General features: G+C 38.0%; 1 protein-coding gene across 5 annotated transcripts in view; it reads right to left on the reverse strand.

Moving 5' to 3' along the window:
* ZNF536 (zinc finger protein 536) overlaps positions 1-23,040 on the reverse strand; it is a 353,074-nt gene that overhangs the window by 129,824 nt on the left and 200,210 nt on the right. For all 5 annotated transcript variants that reach the window (XM_037409390.1, XM_037409389.1, XM_037409387.1 and 2 more), the window contains one exon: positions 7,529-7,681. In XM_037409390.1, the coding sequence (XP_037265287.1) occupies positions 7,529-7,681 (153 nt within the window). The remainder of the gene's footprint in view (positions 1-7,528; positions 7,682-23,040) is intronic.

Genomic DNA, 23,040 nt, shown 5'->3' on the forward strand with positions numbered 1-23,040 from the left:
GCATCCCTGCAAACCTTTTCACAACGGAGTAGAAAGAGGGAATATTCCAGTGTGCATAAGTGAAAAAGAAAAAAAAAAATCTTATAGAGAATAACTTATGTGGGCAACATAATCACTGTTCTGATCTATCTGCTGCTCTGGTTTACAAGACACAAAACATCTCACAAGAACGATTTTGTATCAGGACAGAGTAAAATAATAAAAATCCAGTGCTTCTTGTAAAATCTACACAAAAGCTTGGTAGATAACTGGAAACAGACATGTTGCCCAGCAGAAACAGGTCTGTTTGTAGGTCGTTTAAACAATATAGATGTATAATCTATGCAAGCTATCACCAATCCTGCTCCAAACACAATCTGACCATACTAGTCATAGGTATTGTATCTATGGGCTGGGCAAGGAGACCACAGCTAGCTTATAAATGGATCTACAAATTTTAAGGCCAGAAGGGACAATTATGATCATCTATTCTGATCTGCTGTATGGCACAGGCCAAAGACTCTCACAGAAATAATTCCTGTGTCAAATCACAACTACAATTTGAAACAAAACTTACTTGTTTGTTTAAACATATTCTGTTTCAACAACAGCAATAACCTACCATGTCCCTAGGTAAACTGTTTGACTTAAGTATTTTCTCTACTCAGAATATGAGTCTCATTTCTGACTTGAATTTGTCCAGTCTGCTTCCTACTACTGAGCACTGGTACATTTTCCCTGCTAGATGAAACTGGTTTGTTTTTTTCAATAAAAATATCTAATCCCTAAGGAGGGTACTTGCAGATGGCAAACGAGTCACCTCTTCACCTCCTCTCACTCTTGAGTAGAATACCCTTCCCAATTTTTCAATGTCCTTTTAAATTATGGGTACCCACTAAAGCTTTGATGAAATTTCAACTTGATATCAATCTTATACACTCGAAGACTATGTTTACATCCACAGCTATAGCAATCAACTAAGAGCTCATATTCTGTTGCTTCTCTACCATAATCCTAGCGCCAGTTCATCAATGCCTCCAGTATTTGTTCCTTTATATTTTGCTTATTTAAAATTTAAATTTAAATTTTAAATAAATTTTAAATTTAAAAAAAATAAAAATAAAAAAATATTGTCAAAAAGAGTCTGCTTAACTGACTAATCAGTGTCCCCCTGATTTTCAGCATCTTACCATTTTTGGCCATTGATAAGTTTTATCAACAGTGATTTCATATACTCCTTCAAATAATGCTGAAATACCACATAGGTGGAGCTGGAAGCACTGCTGTGGAGCTGCCAGTTTTTGTGCTACTTCATCTCTGTACATTGTTTTTCTTGTTGGGGGAGACTGTCGCATAGAACAAGGTACTTTCACAAGCTTTGAGAGAAAGTCAGAAACTTGATAAAACTTATGTTCATAAAATAAAATTGGATTAACTGTACTACCAATTCTTAATTTGTTAACAAATTCCGCCCTTAATTTTACACAAAACTTTTGTCAGGGTAGTCCATTTATAATTTCAAGGTCTTTGTATCCTTTCTTTTTTGAAATCCTAGACTAGCCAGAGCTTTTTTACTACTATGAGTGCTCTGCAACTTACTCTGTGTTCCAAGATCTGTTTTTTTATATGAACTTTAATGATTTGGAGAGCTCTTCAGCCAGGGTTTTTAAGACTTTATCTATGTTATCCAGTCTCATTCATTCTAAAAAATCTTAAAATGTAGTGGGCTACAGTATAACAGCCTCATTACTTAATGGCAGAACTATATCGTTGGAAAATACTTACAAAACCCAGCTAGCTTCTTCCTGAGAACAGACGAGTATTTAGTCTCTATACTGTGACTGATAATTTCTTATCCATTCTTGTCCAGTATTAGCAAGCTACCAATCGTTAAACCTGCCAGATCTACAGAATTTTCCCCTGTTCTCTATAACCCTAATAGCCACATACGTATTTTTACTATTACTTTTAGCATCCCTTAGCAAATCTACGTAGTTCTTAAGTATCTATTTATATTTAGTGCTGTGGGCTTCTTTATTCATTTTTCATACTTAAGATGCAGCTACTTAAAAATCTGTACTGCACCTTACACTCCCCTTCCCCACTGAATGCCCCCGCCTCCTTTCTAAATAAGATTTTTTAAGGAATGTGTTTGTGGCATATGCCCTGCTGCTCCTTGCAGTGCTGCTTCTCAGTACAGCGAGGGCTGTGCATCAGTACAAGAACCCCAACATCTAACGCTCTGGCAGCCAGTACTGGGGGTTTGAAAGTCACTCAGGGACAATATGAGTTGCAATTTGATCCTATACATTTCTAAACAAGCTATAGTTTTCTTTCATGCAAAGCAAATGAAATCAAACATCTTATAATGCCAGAGAATACTGCTTAATGAAAATATTGAAAACATTTTCCAGCATTTTTTATTTTACCATTGAAACAGTTATTGATAACCTATTTTATCCATTGTGCAGTAGATATTTTAGAAATGAATTGCTGTATGGTTTAATTAGTTCATTATTATGCCTATTCTTACACGGTAATTTCTTTTATCATTCTAATCATTCACTTCACACTTTTTAAACCAAATGGAGTATCAAAGGTTCTGTAGGATTATTTTTGGATCCTGCACATGTTTCACCACACAATTAATCTGTTTGTCAGAAATACTAACTTCTTCTCTTTACTACTTCCCTTTACCAGTAATTTTTCTCTACTATATAAGATGACACTACCCCTGCCCTGTAGAAAGACAGACTTTTGATGCCTGCGACTTAGTTTATTAAAGATTTTTCAATTGTGTACTAGGCATTACAATAAAATATTTTAATTTTTATAAAGTTTTATAATTGAATATTTTCCTTTATTTATATCTCATCTGCAATATTTATTTAGTCTTTTTACATGTCTTTACTTAGTTAAAACGCAGAGAGAGAAATATGGTTGTTACTTTGCAGGGAAGATTCAGTACATTAATATAAACTGTACACTAATTCCCCCAAAGCATATATATATGTTGTAAACCTGAAGACTTTTTACACAGCTGCTTATTGCTAAACAGTGCCTTGTCCAGAAGGGGACAATCTGTGTCTCTAATTGCTGTCACTGAAGCTGAGATTCATTATGTGACTTTCCCATTAAAATGTGAGCATTAATTTGTATAATGAAATATCACCCACTGCAGTGTTCATTAGCCATGCCCTACTGTATACTGCACATTGTTAGCTACCTAGAAACTGTAGTTAATTTCACTAATGGATATTTCCCTACTTAGTGTTTGGTAGGAAATTTATACTGTAACATTACCTCTTAAACTTTTAAAGAAATTTAAATTCAATCAATTATTTTCAACAAAAGTTTGGGATGTCATTAAGACAAGAGAAAAGGCATGCTGTACAATGTTAAGGATGGGAAATCTGGAGAAATCTAGAGAAATGGAAAGTCCTTTTAGTTCATCTTCGAAATGTAAGAATAAAGGATGTTCAATACCAAAATTGTCTCCTCTTGAAGCACACATACCCATTTTCCTTAATTATTCATATTGCTCATCCCACTACAAGCGCCTTCAGAGAATGGCAACAGGCAGTCTTTTTTTAGGAAGAAAATGTGAATTGGATTCATTTAAAACAGCACCATTTTTACTGTATTTCATCAGTTCGCCTAAGCAAGTTTTAAAATTGGGTAGTCGCATTTCCAAGGGAAGATGCAGGGACACTGTAAATGTATATAATACATCTAATGCATGTAAGGTGTGTGTCATACATATCGTAACGCTCTCGGCCAACAGACACAGCCCTGCCAAGTTTTTTATTCCTATCCTTCTCTTTCTCAGGTTTCTTGTTTAGCACAACCCAAACCTTCTTCAGGGCTCTACTTTGCTCATGCACATTAATCTTTGCTCATTACTCAAGGGATTTAACTGTGCCAATCATACTGGGAATATACCTGAGCACTTCATGACCACACAAACACAAACTGGTCTACATCTGCAGTAGCTTCTACGTGCTAGTACAACGTGCAAAGAGGTGATAGAGCTAATCTGAAACTGGCCCTTACAAAATGGGTCACTTGTCAAAGGTAGAACACAAGAAATTTTAATTTTTTACAACTAACTGTCCCTGTGCAGTCCAAAGATCTAGGCATGTATAGTAAAAACCACACCCATTTATTTGATTTCAGTGGGAATTCAGAGGGCTCAGGACCATAAAGAAGATGCTCAGCTCCCCGAAGGAAGGAACCTTAACTTGCTGCCCCCAGAGGGGAAAAATGGACACTCTGGAAGCATGTGCATATGGCACATTGTGAGTCACGGACACTTGGATGGTTTTATTTTTCACAATGTCTGAGCATCTTTAAGCCTTCTGTGTTATAACTTTCTCAGCTGTATTATGTACTAATTTATAACCAGGAAGCTGAATCGCAAAGTGGCCAAAGCACCCACATGTCTACCCCACTTTACTGGTGCATATACACGCTTTGTCCTTGTTTCTGCATCTCTCCACACAGCAAGTCAGTGTGAGTTCTGTAGTTCTGTGCGAGTTGAAGTAGGTGGTTCTGAAGAAGCAGGACCATACAGCCCATCTTTGCTCGTTGGTCCACATAACGAAGTCACCTAGGAGAGCTACAAGAGTTCTGTCTGTCCTCTCTAAGCCTCGAGGCTCTGAAGCATTTTGCCCTGAGAGCCCTCCCTCTTTTCTCTCAGGGTCTGTCTCGTCCTTCAACTGTTTTTAGAGCAAGAAAGAGGAGAAACTGATTTCACATAATTATGCCCTTTTCTTCTTATCATACGGGAACAATCAGAAATCATATCTTACTATCGTCCCCTTAAAGCTCTTCCTGGCTGAATATCGTTGAATTAGATAAGAAGAAAAATCCTCTACAATTGGGTGTTGGGACACAACTGAGCGTGCTAAATAAAACCTTGATGTACTTTTTTTTTCCCTTCAGAAGCTTATTATGTGATAGGAAAACACACAGAAACTGAGACTCAGTGTGGAGAAGGTTGCAACCATGAAATATCCAACAGAAATAAGAAGCAACCCAAGCCACTAGCTAATTCTTCTAACACAGAGCACAGCTTCCTCCTCTTGTGGAGGATTAAACGGCTTTTCTAGCTTTTTTGGGCCAATTGCCACAGAAGCACCTCCTGGCTGGATCATGCTTTGGGTCTTGTCTTGGCATGCGTACCCAACCAACCTACTCGTGTGCCTCCAAACACACAGATGTTCGAAGGAACCTGACTTCTGCTGAACTGCTTGAGCTCATCTCTAACAAACAGGTGCTGTGAGAACAAGAACCGTAATTGAGTTAATGTAGTGGAGAAACACAGTAAAGTGTTTTTTATCAGTCAGTTATATGATCCAGGCATATAATAAAGACAGAGTGTGACATAAAAGGCAGGAAACTGTCCTTGGTAAGTATGAGCTAACCAATATTTGTTTAATAACTGGTATCTATTACATCATTTCCATTTACTGCAAAGCAACTTAATTTTTATTTAATAACTCTAGTAATTTGCCAATTTACATTTTTATAATATTTATTAGGATTATTTCCAATATGTAAATCATTGTTCCATTTAAACATACTCTTGTCATTATTTACAAATGTTTTGTTCTTAACCTATTAACCTAATGGAAATTGATCTTTTATCTATTTTAAAATTATAATGATTTTTTAATATATTGCAAATGTGTTTTTTACATTCTGTTATTTTACATTGTTATTTTATACATATCTTTTTTTTCTTGTTTTAATTTTGTTTAGTCAATTCTAATATGCAAGTTTTATGGAATATTTCCATTGCAATTAATTTACTTTCCATTAGTTCTAAGCCACAAATACCAAATCTGTAATCACTGCCACCTTTAAAACAAGAACAAAATGACCACAACGTAATAGAGCAAAAGGGAGATGGGTACCCTCAGGTTATTTTAAAGAATTTTTCTTTGCACCTCCAATAGTAAAAATGTCAAACTGTTTAAACCTCATAGTTACAAGATTATTTTCCAATAATATAACTGCTATTTTTTACTTTTACTACATGAGAGAGCACACAAATAGGGCTTCCACCATGTTTCTTCCTTTATTATTTTTCCCTCCCAAAGTCCAACACAATAAAAAGACTATTCCTGTCCTAAATGGCCTGCAATCCAATCAGAGAAAATTACATTAGGGTGCCAAATTTTAAAATTCAGATCAAACCAGTGTGGTATACTCCTACTCCACAATCGAAAGAAGGAAGAATAAAAATACAATGAACAAACTTTCCCATCTCAACAATGAATTTTTTTTTCTTTAAATAATTTTTAGCCTTCATTTTCAATTTTTCAAAATCAGGCCTCACATTTGCAGGCCCAACATTCAGTATTAAATCTGTGCAAGCACACAGGAAAAACATTACTGCTGATTTGGGGAAGGGGCGGGGGGGAATTCTGATTATCTGGTACTTCAGTAAAATACAAATTAAAAGTGAAGTTTTTCAAGTGGGAGGTACCACTGGAAAATACTTCTTCATGCAATTTATTTTACTTACTGATTTGAAAAGTAGCAGTAAAATTCTGAAATTAATGAAAAATGGTCTAAAAAGAAAATGACTCCACAATTGCGGTGCCCTCTGTGTCTGTTTCCAAAGAGAAGTACCCTAAATCTCTAGTGTTGCATACTCTCCCAAAGCCTAGTATGATACCTAAGACTTGGAAGAAAACTGTATGTGTATCTGCCACATTCTGAATTTCCCATGATGTCAACAGGACCTGAGGATATCAACACTGTATGTCAGATTTTAATTATGGACAAAGTCTTCTTAAACATCTGCTGTGTCTGTACATGAACCTTACCATGCAGATATGTACTTTTAAGCAAACAAGGTATTACAATTTAATTGGAGTGGTTATAGTATACTAATATTGAGAGCCGTCCACCCGGTGAGTGACATGCCAAAATAAAGTGAGAATCCAGCCCAGCAGTAAGTCTCTGCAGGGTAGAAATGCTGTGATTGTTACTAAAATAAAACATGGGAAAGTTTACTATGGTGCAAAACATGGTACATTTTACTGCTTACAAGTACTAAGTTGGGTGAGTTCTAGTGGGGGGGGGGGAAGCAGATCCATGAAGCTGATGTACCCATATGAACAGTGAGAGGTTAAAAATGAGCATGCTAAATGGAACAAAAATAGTAACTCTGAGAAAAACATCCAGAATCCCTAAGCAGATGCTAAGGAAAGCCTTTGAAGCAGTTAGTATAACTAAGTCTGAAACCAATAGGCTTATGCCTATTGAAGGACAAGGGTAATTGAAGGAAACAGTGATGAAGCAGGGAAGGAGACAGAAATAACCTCAACTGGGAAAAGATGATTCTATTAAAGTGGTCTTTATCCAACAACACATTCCTTGTGCTTTTATTTAAGACTGTCATATATCTTTCTCAAAAGACTTCCTCCAACTAATGAGTCCAAATCTACACTGGGAATTAAGGCTCCCAGCCACATATTATGTTAACCCCACACACACGGCATGTGTCGACAGTGCTCCACTCACTTGTTCCTCTCACCTGTATGTATTCTCAAGTGGACCTTTAAGTGATGTGATGTTCTGAAAGTTTTTCCACAATATGGGCAGTCTTTCATGGCAGAACCAAGGCTCCTGTCTCTCAGTAAAGCTGGCTGCTGGACTCCTACAGATCTCCCAGCATCTTCTCCAATGTCTGCAACAAAGAAATGTTCTCACATCACTTCAGCACATGTCAGAAGTTGTTCTCACTAAAACTGCTAACACAACACAAAGTTAAACATGTCAATACTACACCTGTCTATTTCATTCTTTAAATCTGACAGAATGCTGACAATTCATGTATTTTCTTGTTATTGTCTTAAATTATTTCATCTTTCCTATCATCATTTTAAGCAGCATATGGTACCTTTATATTGAACTGAATTATACAAGAAAAGAAACAGCTGTGTCAGCAGCTGGTTTGATTTCTTCTTTTGCTTAGTTCCTATTAATTTTTCCTCAAAAAGTTTTAGATTGTTGTTTTGTTGAAACTGTTTAATTTATAAGTAGTGTGAGAATCTGTATGCTTTTAGAGAGAAAAAGTTTGCATCAGTATATTAAAATAACAGAATTGCAGTGACAGGGGGGTCCAACAGCAGTGCCGATGTCTACACACAAAGCTCATCAACTTCCTTCTGCAACATTTCAGCAGCTGACTTACAACACACGACCTAGTGAGTGACCTAATATCATGGGAAGGGCAATGAAAAAAATTGGTCAGATGAGGGGGAATTCCTTCTCCCTCTCATCTGCAGCTCCTGAGTTTTCTCCTTCAGTGTTCACAGCTACATCAATTCTTTGCATCGTAGTACAATGGGTAAAACTCCAGGACACCTCTTCTCTCTCCTAATATAAAGAAGCAGTCATTCTCAGCCATCTTGAATAAGCTGCTATTACCCAAGCAGGCTATGAACAAAATAACTTACAAAAGACTGACATAAAAATTGCAAAAATATAGGGCATTTTTAAAATGTCATTATTCAAACCACACAAGACTCATCTGTCATCCTGTACTTACAAGGTCATGTAATATCACATATATGTATCGATTCATGATTTCACCAAAAAGTATCATGGTGAATGTTGAAATTCTGAACCAGGTTTACACTGCTGGCACACCACAGAGGTGAAATACACACGGACACATCACCACACCCCCACACAAGAGCTGAGCTATCTGGGTTATTCTGAGGCGGGGAGCACAGAGTTAAAATCTGCATGCAGAGTCTTGATTATTTCAACCATAAACTACTGACTAAAAATGTTCTGTCTTTACCCATTTGGTATGTAACTAAAAGCTGTCAGGAAACATAGTGCAGTCTACACAGTATTGCCTTTTAAATGGAAGTGATGGGACATAAGAAAGACTTAAACATTTGGCTAATGAAAACTATCCACACAGTAGCAGAGACCCAAATACCACACTTCTGGAAAAGGCAACTCTAACAGGCATTTCATTATTTATTATAAAATGGTCCCTCTAAACTGTTCTGCTTAAATCTGAAAGAAAGGGATGAGAGACTGAGTAAAAAAAAATAAAATTAAAGATACTTATCTTAATCATGTATGTAATCAAGCTACTGCTAGTTTTCAAAAGGCAAAATCTGACAGTTTTCACATCACCTTCTTGTTTAACATTTTCTGATTGTACTTAGACTGCAGAGTTAAAGTACAATATTTAAGTTAGAAAGCTAGTAACTGTCATTGTGAATTATTCACAAGTATGTAAAGTAACATACTGTAGGAATTTATTTTGTCTTTAGAAGTCCAGGAAAACATATATAGGTGCTAGTCTATAATCCCAATCTCCCTAAAGAGTTCTCCTTTTTTTTCTCCTTAAAAGTTGTATATAACCAAGTCTTAAGCTGCTTTAGAAAGAAATTAATTCCTAAGTGCAAAAAGATTTTTTCTGAAGTGCAAAACACAGAATGCATGATGATAAACTGCAGGATTTTATTTTGCTTTTCAATAAATACTATATGAGCATTATAGATAAATATATAGATAAAGCTAATAAGCCACTCAGGAGGAATTTACCGAATAAGTCTACTAGTTATGTTTTGCTATATGTCACTCTAAATGATGGCCTGTTATCCATTTGCCTTTTATCTTTCTATCTAGAATATGTGTGGCCCAATAAAAAAAGAATAAATTTGTAAGATAAACAGCTCGCTTTGCAGATTTAAGAGTCTAATTTTCACTTTACACAAAATTGAATTTTTTGCAAGGCAGCGAGACGATGGAGTTTACTCTAGCACTAATCCCTCTGAAAAAGCAAACCGAAAACAACAATGAAGCAAAGAAAGATGTGGGTGGTCTGAAGAGTTTTCTTTTAGATTTAAGTAGACATACAGTAGATAGCTCCAAAGGCTTTGCTCCAACAGAGGCCTTACCTTGAAGAATTTTTCTTCCCACAGTGAAAGCATTCCTAAGACTTTAAAGCTGGGCTAAGGGGTTTTCTTTTGAATTCCTCTGCCTACAAAGCCCACCGAAGCGCTGGAGGCCATCGCTACCTGAATGAGCAGCTTTACATCCAAGTTCTTTTATTTCCAACAATGAAAAGATATGTTCAAGGCTGCCGACTCTCCCCATCAAACACTACCCCAACTTCTTACTAGGGCCCCATTTTGGCAAATTGTACCTATTTGTCAAGGCACTTAAGTTTAAAAATGTGCTTAACTTTAAAACGCATGTAAGTCTCGCTGACTCTGCTACCAAGGGGTTTTTTATACTGAGTCTTTCAAAGCAATCTATGGAAAGGCAACGCGGGAAAAGTAACACAGAGCAAGGAGAAGAGACCAGCAAGGAAAAAGCTAAGCAGCAAACTGGTGAAAACGGACTACGCCAACAACAGTGTATGTGGGGAATGAAAAATCTTCAGCTCTACCAATAACCGTGTATTTCACACCTCTGATGTCCCCTTCCTCCTGTTACTGACCCCCCCTTCTAAGTAGATACTCTCAGTACTGTTAAATTGTGCAAAACTGTAGTAAAATTTTACAGACCTGCAGAACTAGGATTAGCCCCAGCAAATTCATTTAATGTATGATTTACTTGGGATTTGAGCTATGGTTTTGGGGCTGCTCGGTTCCAAGGATAAAAGATCAGGAAGGAAAGAGAACAGTTACTTATCTTAGAGCCATTGCGGTTCACTGAGTTATGTGGTCTACATGATGTGCACTCGATGCATGTGAGATTAGACTGCTTTTTTCACTATCTACTTCCATTATAGGTAGGTCTATGTCCTGAATGTCTTCCTGCCCATCCCTACCTTTCCTGATTTGAGTGCAGGAAATAATAGAGCAGAGCATAAAATATTGTATAGATGTACATGCCAGATGTAAGTCGTCTGAGCCTTGTCTCTGAACTTACTTTCGCTGAGCTTTCCTTTCAATTTGAAAGCATCTGTTCACAGTAAACGTCATGGACAGAAGTGCATAACACAACATTCAGTTCTACACATGAAACCGGTCTTTGTGTCAGTGTAAGTAGAAGGCAACAGCTGTGAGACCTCCAGCAGCTACGTATGCTGTACCTGCTGGGCGGGCAGACACTGCTCCGCGGCGCTGGACACAGAGGAACTCAGCCATGAAGCAGCTTCTGGGGTGGTATGACAGACACACCTCTTGTGTACCGTGCCTCAGCTACTCTTGGTAAGTGACTGTGCGCATGTCCTCATGGGACAAATGCAAGGAAAGAAAGTTCACTTTAAGATCCATATCAGAAGATGGCAATTAGCTGCATAACCAAAGAGCTAATGTGAGCAAAATGTGAGCAAATCTATTTGCCACACAGACTGAAATTAAAATTAAGCAATCCATAGGATCAGTATTTGAAGGACTAGCCCTACTTCATTCAGATAGATGGCTGCTTCTCAGGAGAGGAGAGATAAAAAGCCACCACTCCCCTCCTAGCATGGAGATGACCCATGCCGTGCTGCAGACTGCTCTCACGTCCCCTCAGCACCTGGAAAAGAAATTTCCACAGAGCCAGATAATCCCAATAAACAGTTTTGAGCCAGGAGCACTTTTACAGTGGCAGGTTAAAAGAAAGCCAGAAACACACCAGTGAATCCTTTTTTACAGCAGATACCTTACTAGGTGTCAGAAATTATCTACGCAGAAGTGAGCCATTGCCATGGCTGGCAGTGCCCTCAGCGCACAGATAGACGTTACAGAGGCATGATGCCCAATTCAGGGGATATTTCTACAAAGGAGAACACAAACTTAGGTGGATATTGAATGTGTGTACCCAAAGCAGAAGCTATCTAGCCAGTCACATGAAGAGGAAAAGAAAAATAATTATTTGAAATTTCCATATGTGCTCTGTATGACTGGTCTACCTGTCTGGGACGAGCATACACACATCTAGAAAAGAATTAATTGCTTTTGTAAAAAGAAACCTGTTTCAGTTGGTTAGGTAGCAGCATTGACTTCAGTCATGTCGGCAGCCAAATCTTCAAAGGAGCATCTACATACATGTCCCATAAAATTTACTAGAGTATTTATTTTTCCACGTATGTGAAAGTGCAGGAATTCACAAAGAGGTACTTTCACATTCAAAGCAGCTAAATTGCAGTCCCCATGCAGACTAAATTATCAATGAGGTCAGCTGGAATTTGTCAACACAAGGATTGCCAAACTAGCCAAAACAGGCAATCACATGGGAAAGGTAATCAATTCACAAAATAGATAATCACACAAGCATACTTTTCAGACATTGTTAAAGATCTCTTTGAAAACTACATAATCCCAGTTTGAATCCTGAAATACTCAAAATATTTGTAGTCCTTTAGAACTGCCTGTAAAAGTTAATGAAACATGGTGCAACAAGAAGTGGTAGTGACTATGGTTATTTTTTTGATGATCTATAAACAACTCAGATTAGCCCATTTTATAGCAGGAAAAATTATATCCTGAATCTAATGTTAAGAAGGGAATTAGAAGATATTTAGTGTGTTAATCCTGTCACTGCTTTTACCTTTATGCAAGTATGACTGGACTCAGCCACGTTGTTTCCTGGGAAGCAGTACAAGATAGGCAAAGTTAAACATGCTTTACCTTCCTTGCCTATTCCTTTGAGAAAGCTTTAATAATACTGAAAATAGTGGAAAATAGGAATATAATTAGGGATATAACTAACCATTTTCTTCTAGCTACCTGAAGTAGCTTCAATTACTGTGCTTCCATGTAAATGAAAACAGAATCTGGCCCAGCGCTCATAATTTGAAATTAGAATCCTATTAGCAGATGTCAGTACATTTTTTTGCTGGTGAAGTTCATGGCTTACAATGAAAGAGTCTAATATTACTAAATATTACAGTTATATTTTAGGCCTCCGGAAAGAGTTACGAATGTCTTCGGTCAGGAACAACTTGCTGTCTCTATTGTTTCATCAAGGATTTAGGTTTTATAATGACCATATATGGGAATCTTAAACTGTTAATATGGATTGGCAGAGAATTTGTTTAAACAGAGAGCTATTTTAGAAGAGAATTGGAAAGCAGGCCTACTAGTGAGAAAGCAGCATTCACATTGTTTGTATTATTAGAAATAAAGATTATACCAAAGGTTCCACTGGTAAATAAAAAGATACCATTTCTGACGTCAGACTTCCCACTTAGCCCTCTGAACCACCCAGGCACACAGAAGGCACAAACTGTCCTGCCTCTGCTACCAATCAGTGCATTACCAGATTTAAATTTAAAATAGAATCTAAATTAAACTGGAGTAAAATACCCATACCCATTTATATGAGGTAAGATTTAGAAGTGGGCAAACGGCAGCCATAGCCGATACCTTGGACTACAGGGGAGCTATCTAGGCGTTATTTCAAGCACAAGAGAAAGGGAGCCAAAATATTCTAAGCATAATAACTGGTAGGTCGCAGAACTGGGGGCAGCGCACACACTTTAAGCCCATACCTGGAGCACATTACACACTTGAAGAGCGGTGTTTTTCACACCTCATGGGTGCAAAACCCTTTTGCACGACAATACTGCATGTATGAAAACGTTGGTTATATCTTAATGCTTTTCACCATGGCACACATTCTGAGAAACATGCAAGAGGCTGTATATACAGCATGCAAAGAGACATCAATAGACACTTAACCAAAATTAAGCTTGTGTTTATCACAAAATGTTTATCTTCTTTTTTTCATTTTAATCAAATTCCCTACAGAGTTTTTGTGTTGGAGCTCTTAGCAGTCCTACTTTTCAAATTGTTCTAAAACTTTAAAACCTTTTAAGATAATCAAATTTCAAGCACAGCTTCTGAGGACATCATTTCAGCTGCCTGATTTGTTTGAAGAAACATGTGACCAAAAGACACAGAAAATCAGATGTAGTACATAAAAAAACAGGGTTGGTTACTTGCCATTAACTTACAGAGCTCAGTTTGAACTGAAAACTAAGCATATCGGGGGGAAAATGATTTTTTGGAGAGAACATTTTTTGAATTAGACCTTTTTAACTGTATCTTTAAAAAAAAGAAAAAAAAAAGAACAAAAGAAGACATCTTAAGCACCTTACAATATCTTTCATTTAACAGTTGGCAGAAGGAAACTCCCAGATGAACATTGCCCTGTGTCTTTCTCTTTAACCAGCTGAGTGATCCAAGCTTTTAATAAAGCTGTTCCAATTATTGTAAAAGTCATCTAGTACCTTATAGCCACAAATATTGACAGTTTATTGCACAACGCATTCATGACATTTGAAGGTCACATCATACATAATACATACACTTTTATAAAAGTGTCTGGAACAAAGAGATACATGATCAGCAATTACATCTTACCATTTGAGGGTATGATTTTATATTTATTTAAAGTGAAATACAATATGAAATGCAAATTGTTAATAAAACACAAAATAGTTCATTTTCGGTATTTATTGTTTTATTAATCAGCAATACTGAGTTCAGTTGTACAAAAACAACTGAATGTGGTCCATGCACCAAGAAGACTACAGTTAAACATCATTATCCTCCAAACCACCACACACGGTCTTAGCTCAGCATGAGAAGAAAGTAAGCTTAAAACTTTAATCTCACTACTGTATATCTCTCCAGCCTACTGAATTCAATGAAACTTCCACACTTACATCTGAATCAGGACCGTAGCATATTACTGAAATACTAGTTTTGATAAAATGGAATCAAAATGAAACTGGAAGGCATGCTGAAGATCTTTTATGCACATGCAGGCCTATCAAACTTCTTCATCCTCTTCCAGTGCTCATGACTTTTAAGGCCACTCTAAAAACACACAGACACGCACAAATGGTATAATTAAAAGGTGTAAGCTGCAATTTATACGGTCAGACCTGTGCACAGTCCTTCAATGAATTCAACAAACATTAGAAATACACAGAGCATGGCCCTTGACAGTGCTTGTCTTTGGTTAAACAGCCTTCATTTTATGGTAGCACCACTAGATCCTGGAACCACCAGCTACCTAACAAGACCTGAGCTTGCAGCAAATTTCCACATAGATAACAACACCATTCCCTCTAACACCATTTTTGCTTGTTTGTTTCAAAATCCTGCTATCTTCTTTCCTAAGGTCTTCACATGCAAGACACTTCTACCATCCAACTCCCTTCACCGGCTTTTCAGTTCCGCTACTCCAAAACCATGGCTTTGAAACCCCACTTCCTTAACTTGACTGTATATAGATCAAAGCACTCCAGATCCCAAATCACTGGGTTTGCCAGATTAAGTCTATGAAACTCCACTGGACTTGTCTAATCTTTCCACAAGAAAAGTGGATGCTTTGGGAGAAGATGTACTTTGTCATTTGTCAGAACGATGGGTCTCTTTGCTATCTTGAATGTAATGCTAGTTACTTTCAGTGATGAGCTTCTGCTTGTTCTTGCTTTCTTCGGAAGCACACATCAGAGCTGCCATGACAACTTATTGTACTTCTCTGTCCAGAATATGTATCTTTGCAAGCAAAGCAGGTACTCTTTCCATCAGCAGTGCTGGACTTAAGTACATACACATGGATCTTTCATTGGTATTTTGCCAATGTTCTTTGTCATCTAACCTCAAAATTTACTCTGGTGTTCATTTATACTTCTGATAGCAATGTTAACTCCCAAACCTTCCATACAACATACTTTCATACATGGTTTTCTCCTTTTCTTAAAACAAGCTTAGAATATTCTGGATTTTTAGTATATGTTTACGCCAACAGCATTCTGTGATTCTCATGTACGCCTGTCTCACTAGTTTTCTTACCCAAACCCTTGACTCACCTGTGTTAGCTTTGATCCTGACACCCACATTTGAAACAGACACTTGGTTACTGACCAGAGAGGACGAGGTCTTTGCTCACTTCATACAGATTGTTTACTGCTTTTGGAGAAAATTCCAGTGGGGAATCTAAGCAGAGAAGCTATCCAACTGGACCATCTTTTGGATTTGTATGTGCTATTTGTAGGCAGGTGTTCAGGTACCAGATGGCCTCAAAGCCCATACTACTCAGGTTATAGCAGCTTCTACAGACTGTCTGCGTTATATTCCCATCTCTGAGATTTGCAGAGTGGCTACATGGAGCTTGATAAACACTTTTACCTAGCATTGCTCTCCTGATGCCAAGGCTAGATCAGATATCCAATTTGGGAGAGTTGCCTTACAGTCCCTCTTTAATTAAGTACTCCTGATCTCCCACTCCTGGGATGGATTGCTACTGCTGATTAAGCTCCAGAAGTAAGGATCTGTGGAGGCAATTTCATGAGGGAGAAAATGAAGTTGCTAGCTAATCAGCTAAAATAACCATTAACTGGACTTCTGTGAATGAATATATTGCCACCTTCTTGCTTCCATACTTACCTTGTTTCTTCCACATGTTAGCATCTCTACATACCCATAAACCAAACAGGTAAGGTGTACTTCATTGTGACCTCTATCTTGTTGCTAAAATACACGTGGCACAAACAGAACCATTTGGTACAGTGTACACGCTACACTATGAAGAAGATCCAAGACATTGTCAGTAAACTATAGGAAAGATGGTGAATGTGGGTGGAAGAGGCTGGTATTGAACCTGTTTTCCCTAGGTTCTCCCCATGTGCCTGACAATGCAGTCTGTGAGATTTTAAAAGGCATAAATTAACACCCAACTCCACATAGTTTTCAAAATCGATTAATATATTTTAAAATCTTTTGAGCACTTGTATGGAAATATTTAATAACTACACTAGCCAAGTTTCATCCTGAGTTCCTGGGCTTAAACAAATCCAGAAAACAAACAGATCATTTTTTCAAGTCACTAACAGAGGCTTGCCTACATTATAAGTAGCTCTCAGAGCATCAGGTACCATTGGAGAAATTTTTGCATACTATTGATTAGGAAAAGGCCTTTTCATTATTATTATTTTATCACAGGGTAGCAAAATCAGCATAGAAGTGCCGGTAGGAGGTCATCAGATTTTATAAAAATTCATTCTAATAATATAAATGATTTAAAATGTCACAGGAACATCTTTCCATAGATGCCTGTAAGAAAGAAACCAACAACAGACCCAGACACATAAAAAAACTGTGCAGGTAGCTAAATTACTAATTTCACCCTCAACAAAATGAGAAAGAATTAAAGACTCATTCCATTTACAGATTACTGATTACAGAGTGCTGACAGTGTCCAAAATGCGAGTAACGTCAAGGTGTGTGTTACAACATTTGGACTATGGTAATATAGACTTCTCCAGTATCTGCATTTTCTTACTTTTTAATTTCCAGTGCTGCCTTCACACTAAATAAATGCTTTGACCTAATACAAATACCTCTGTAAATAACTTTTTTCCCATTTAACTTCTTTGGTACTTGCCACTTCAATACAATTTCCAACTTCTTTCCCCATTTCACAAAAAAATGAGCTGTACTTCAAGAAATACTTATGAAAACTCTGAATCTATTTTACTAGCACCCTTTTTCTATAAATAAAATATGTTAATTACATGAGTTTTGCTATAACAGAAAAATACGTATTAAAGTAATTACTTGCAAACTTGAGAAGGGATCCCTTTACTGTTCGCCCGCCCCCCCGCCCCTTATAGGTTTAACAATGTATTGTGGGCATACTGAGACCACAATGTCTTTAAACGTGATATTATATGAATGGATTCATTAACTGTTTTATACTAATGACGTATCTCAGAAAGTACATTAATAGGTCAACGTGTATCCATGTTTTGTAAAATAGCCTTGAAGTACACTGATACTGTAACATGCTATTTGTGTGCTATAAAAATATGAAATGCTGTGTACGGAGCTGATATATTAATAATCCGGTTTTCCTTTTCTACTATGAAAATATAAAATTTTTCATCTGAACTATCCTGGTAGAAACAAACAAAAAAAAAACCCACCAAAAAAAAAAAAAAGAGAAAAATACTGTTTTGAATGCTCTTCTCTGATTTAGCTGAGCTTGTGGCAATAACTGGTTTAGGCATAGGCTTCAGTATGCTGGAATGATCCTGAAACTAATTTTGCATGTGTTGGAGTTGGACTGTGGCCATGCACGTCAGTATGCTGGAACAGAGTTATCTAAATCCTGAGCCTTATTTTACATGTGCTGGTGTTGGACTGTGGCCCTGCAATCTTTTAGGTCTCCATCTGTAGCTATCAAAGCCAGGGTGTGCCCAGCCACTCGCTACTGTTCACTGCTTTCCTTCCACGGGAAAGCTACAGGCTCGCAAGCACCCTCCCGCAAATTGGTGCGACTGGAGGCTCTTCAGAGTCCTGGCAGGTCTCATCAAAACCTTCCTCTAAAGCCTCTTTGCTGCCATGGTCGGCCTTTTGCAGCACATCCCACTTCCTATATCAATATAATCTTAGACAGTTATCAAGCCCCACATCAGTGACAAGAAATACCAACCTCTCTCACACACGTTCCCTCAGATTCAGTGAGTTAATTCCTCTTTCCGTACCAGGTAAAACAGCCCACTAATTTTTAAGTAAGCTATGGAGACCACAGCTCCAGGACTGATGGAAAGCTGCTCTGAGTTTCCCAGCCTGACAGGGCTCTCCCTGCGACCATCGGCCAAAGGGGTTTGAAGCCCCAACAGTCTATTCAGAAGCTAGCAATTGGTTTCTTCTGGGGAAGGGGGCAAGAAAAGATCAGGTACTCAGAAGCCACATTCCTCCAAAAATACATGAAACGCTGGCTATACACAAATCTGGAACACCAACACAGAGGCAGTGATAGGGACTAAGCAAAGCAAAGGTAGTTGTACAAAGTACTTCTCACACCCCAGAGATGAACTGATAGCCTCGAGGGACCTACAGACTGCTGGTAACACGGTACGAAGTTTTTGCATGCCTTCTTCCACTTGCTTACAGCTCCTCCACATTAATCCACCAGCAAATATGTATTTTAACCCATCAGGAGCATCTACAAAATCAGGAGATAATCTGGACTAAATTATTTGCAAGCACATTTCTCTACCAGAAATTAATAACGTTTTGTCTCTACAGAGCCTACTAAACTGAGGAAACCACGTCACACTAAGGTCAAGGACAGACATTCACATGAAGATCAGGCATTCATCTGTGACTGGACAGACAAGTTGGCTCACTGTCTGCCTCGGAGACAGAGGAGGACTTATTTTAGAAGAAGGAGGGTTGTTCCATCTCTTAACTTATTAGCAATGCACTTTCTTCAAAATCCAACAGTAAAAGAAATTCAAAACCCAGGTAGTCTGCATGCACGGAAGCACCTTTTGTTTAATAAATAATTCAACCATGTATTCCTTTTTAATTTAAAAACGGTCTGACTGAACAGTCAACAGAGTGTACTAAAGTTGGCAAAACACAGTGTTGAAAAATTTAAAAGTGTATTCAAGGCCATATTCATTTGCTTCACTTCTCATAGAGTGAAGAGACAGGCTGTGCTGAAGTTCTAGCTTTTTGGTTATCTCTTAAATTATACACATATTCACATGATGAGCACTTGATTTTGAAAGCTGCTCTGCCCTGGAATTAGTCTGTCTCTCTTTCCGTTACCAGCACAGCAGCCCCTGCTCCTTCACCTCATGAACATCATCTGAAACTCAGCCAAAAAGTTCTCATGAGCTCCTCTGTTGTGCCTGTGTGGGCCAGACTTAACTATCGACCATCTTGGAAAACAGAAATACTGTAAAACATTCTGGAAATATCCAGCTCATCATCAGAATGAAGGTCCCATATACTAATAAGCATATGGTAAGGTACAGAACACATCTGGCTCCAAAAATCTGCAGATAATGATGCAGTGAAATCCATCCTGGAACTGAATTTGTAACACACTATTGCAAATGCACACAAATACTTGGAATTCGTTGAGTGCATTTGGTACTGACTGATCCTCTTGAAGACAGTCAAAAGAATATAGCACTATCCTAAGTATGAATTCACAGGTTGAGTTTCTGTAAAACAGAATTCTTAGCAGTAAGCAGCTGAGGATAAGAAGGAAAAAAGCAAATAGAGTCAACTCTTACATTTAGCTTTCTGCACCACAATGTTTAAAAGAAATTCTTGAATTTCAGAGCAGACAGCAAGGAAAAAATAATGCTGTGGTGAAACCTTCTTACGTCAGATTCCTGGAGATCTTCTTATTCCCCCACATATCCCAAAGCAGCAGCAGGTACTTAATGCCTTCCCAAGAAAGGCCAACCTTTGCCCCCACTCTGCTGAGTGTCTGATTCCCATCACTGTGAATGGCTTACAGTGTTTTGCACCCTTTCTGATCAGCATCAGAACCGACTGGCTCTGCAGCTATCACGCAACATCCACCAACATGAAATTACCAGCTTGATGATGCTCACATGACATGAAATGCCGACAGAAGGAAATCTTATCTCAGAACAGTGAGATATGCAGGAAAGGTCTTTACAGGGGAGGAGAATAGGGGCAACCTAATCCTTACAAAGTAACACTGACTTTAAAGAAAATGACTCAGCAATAACGTATCTTTCAAACTGGGCATACTTATTTAAAACAAATCTCCTTAGAGCCACAGGATGACAGACATGAGTCACATTTGGAAGCGGCAGAAGTTTCACACATACATCTTGAATTATTTCACAGCATATGGAAGACGACCAGCTTTTCACCAAATATTCACTATTCTAAACAGTAGTAAAATAACCTGCAATATACAGGATGAAAACACTAACCAGACCAGATAAACACTTTATATGGATATACACACATATATAGATATATAACATATATATAAATTATATACGTATATAACTTTCAACACCTTGTGCTGTTGTGACAAAACAGACTATAAATTATATGTGCGGAATAAAACTCTGAATCTGACAAAATCTGAACAAATGCTCAGGATAACTATAGAGATTGTTTAGACCCAAACTCCTACCATGAATTTGTAACACACTATTGCAAATGCACACAAGTCAGAGAGTCTTAAGATTCTAATTTTGGCCAAGCCCTAGCTTACATTGAGACACTTTGCAGTAAGTACCATCCCAGTGAACAGACCAGTTTAAACCCTGAGAATGCAGGCTACTGCATTTGTGGAGACACATGTTTCCATGCCTTTTCAGGATGGTGCTAGTGGGAGCCACTCCAATAGCCTGGCAAGCCCACGCAGAATTTGGTGCATAACAAACTGGCTTGCAACCGATTACATTTGAAAGCTGTCTACAGTGGGACTGGCCAACCTAACAAAGTAAAGTATGGGGTTGAGAAAAGGTGAATGGCAGTATAAACTGACTGAAATAATTTCAACAATTTTACTAGTAGTGGCCTTTTTCTGGCTATGGATTCTGCGCTAGCTCACTACAGATATGTGACTAGTCACAAGGGTCATACCTGCTTGTTTTCAAAAAGCGATCCTGTTGACTACTAGGCAGTGGAGTTTGCTGATACATGCTGAAACATTTTAATGTTTGGTGGGCGACCAAAATCTGTTACCGCTTAACAGCCAAAAACTCTATACTGCTATCACACCAAGTTTTATCATACAACCGTAGGATACTAGCATTGTGTATTTAAAATAAACCATGATGGGAAGAGGCAGCTTGGGAAAGGCAGCTCAGATACTAGACAGGATGCTGACGAGTCCTGCCGATCAGTAGAATTGCATTCCAGAAAAGAATTTCTGGACAGACCATCATCTGCAGTACTGCTCTGGTGAGTCCCGATCACCAAACAACAGTGTGCTTTCTCCTCCCTATTCCAGGGCTCTTTTCAGTTAATATTTGTTTTAGTTACACTGAATCACTGCTCATCTACTAAGATATGATTTGATTAAGGTTTTTTAAGAAATTCCTTTCTTCTTGGATACACTTTTACCACCGTTTTTTGAAGTATGAGAATAAACACACAGCCTGTATGATGGCAATTTCCATTCATAGTTTGACAACTAAATGTTGCAATGTTGGTTGAAACTCCTGCCTCTTATTGTCAATTTTTCTTTAGGGAAAAACAACCCAGAAACATATTCTGTCATCTATTTGAAAAGATACAGATATAATCCACCTATGATGATTGCAATTTTTGGAATTAAGACTGTGATCCAAAACAGTACTATGATCTACATTTTAACCACTGCTATTACAATAAATGAAACCAAACGCAGTGATTCTCCACACATTTATCTTTGTTCTGATAATGCTTTGCAAGAGTTCTGGCTGAGAATGCTTTACATCAGTAAGCATTATCGAAAATATTCTCTGAAAAATATGCACCATATTTTTCATAGTCATCATCGTAGTCAAAGCAGAATTATCGATAGGAGATGGTATGCATGCAGATCTTTTGCTTTTCATCTGTGGTGCAGAAGTTGCTAGCCATCAAATGTTTTAAGTGTCTGAGGGTCTTCTGATGGCAGACAACCAGCAACATAAGACCATAACTGTAGACATAAGGCGTAGCTGACTGTCAATATCATAAGCACACACATTGCCTCTGGCATTATCAGGGAGTTTGGTCAGTATGGTCGTTTGAGGCAGCACAGGCAAAACGCCCTTTCCCACCAGCACAGGGTGTATTAGGGACATGGCTGAAGCACGCTGGCAGCATGGGAACTGATGGCAGTCATGCTGGATTCCTCCAAGGAACAACCCCCTTCTCATCCTCTACAAGGGTACTGTACATCACCAGCAGTTTTAGTGATTTCAGTCTGTCTGCACTCTCACACATGCAAAAGGCACTGAAGCTTTCTCTCAAAACAGATTTTCATTAGCTTGCACTATCAGGCCCTCCCCTACGCAAAAACAGAAGGAAGTTTTGCAGAAATTTGATGAAGAATTCTCTTACTCAACAAATTTGCTGCATTTTTAGTACTCTTAACTATGGGTTACTCTGGTCAAACTGGCAATCTGGTCACACTGAGGAACGAAAATCTCTAAGGGTCATGTTTCCACTTAAAAGTTAGAGAGAACTCCTCAGAAATATTTTTCTGGATTTTCCCTCTAATACCCGAGTTAGAACGTAGTTGTAGCAAAAAACTTTCAACAAGGTGAAACAGGTTTGGTGTTAAAATCCCATTATATGTAGT

The sequence above is a fragment of the Falco rusticolus genome, chromosome 15 (assembly GCF_015220075.1).
Source record: "Falco rusticolus isolate bFalRus1 chromosome 15, bFalRus1.pri, whole genome shotgun sequence".
NCBI classification, from domain to species: Eukaryota; Metazoa; Chordata; class Aves; order Falconiformes; family Falconidae; genus Falco; species Falco rusticolus.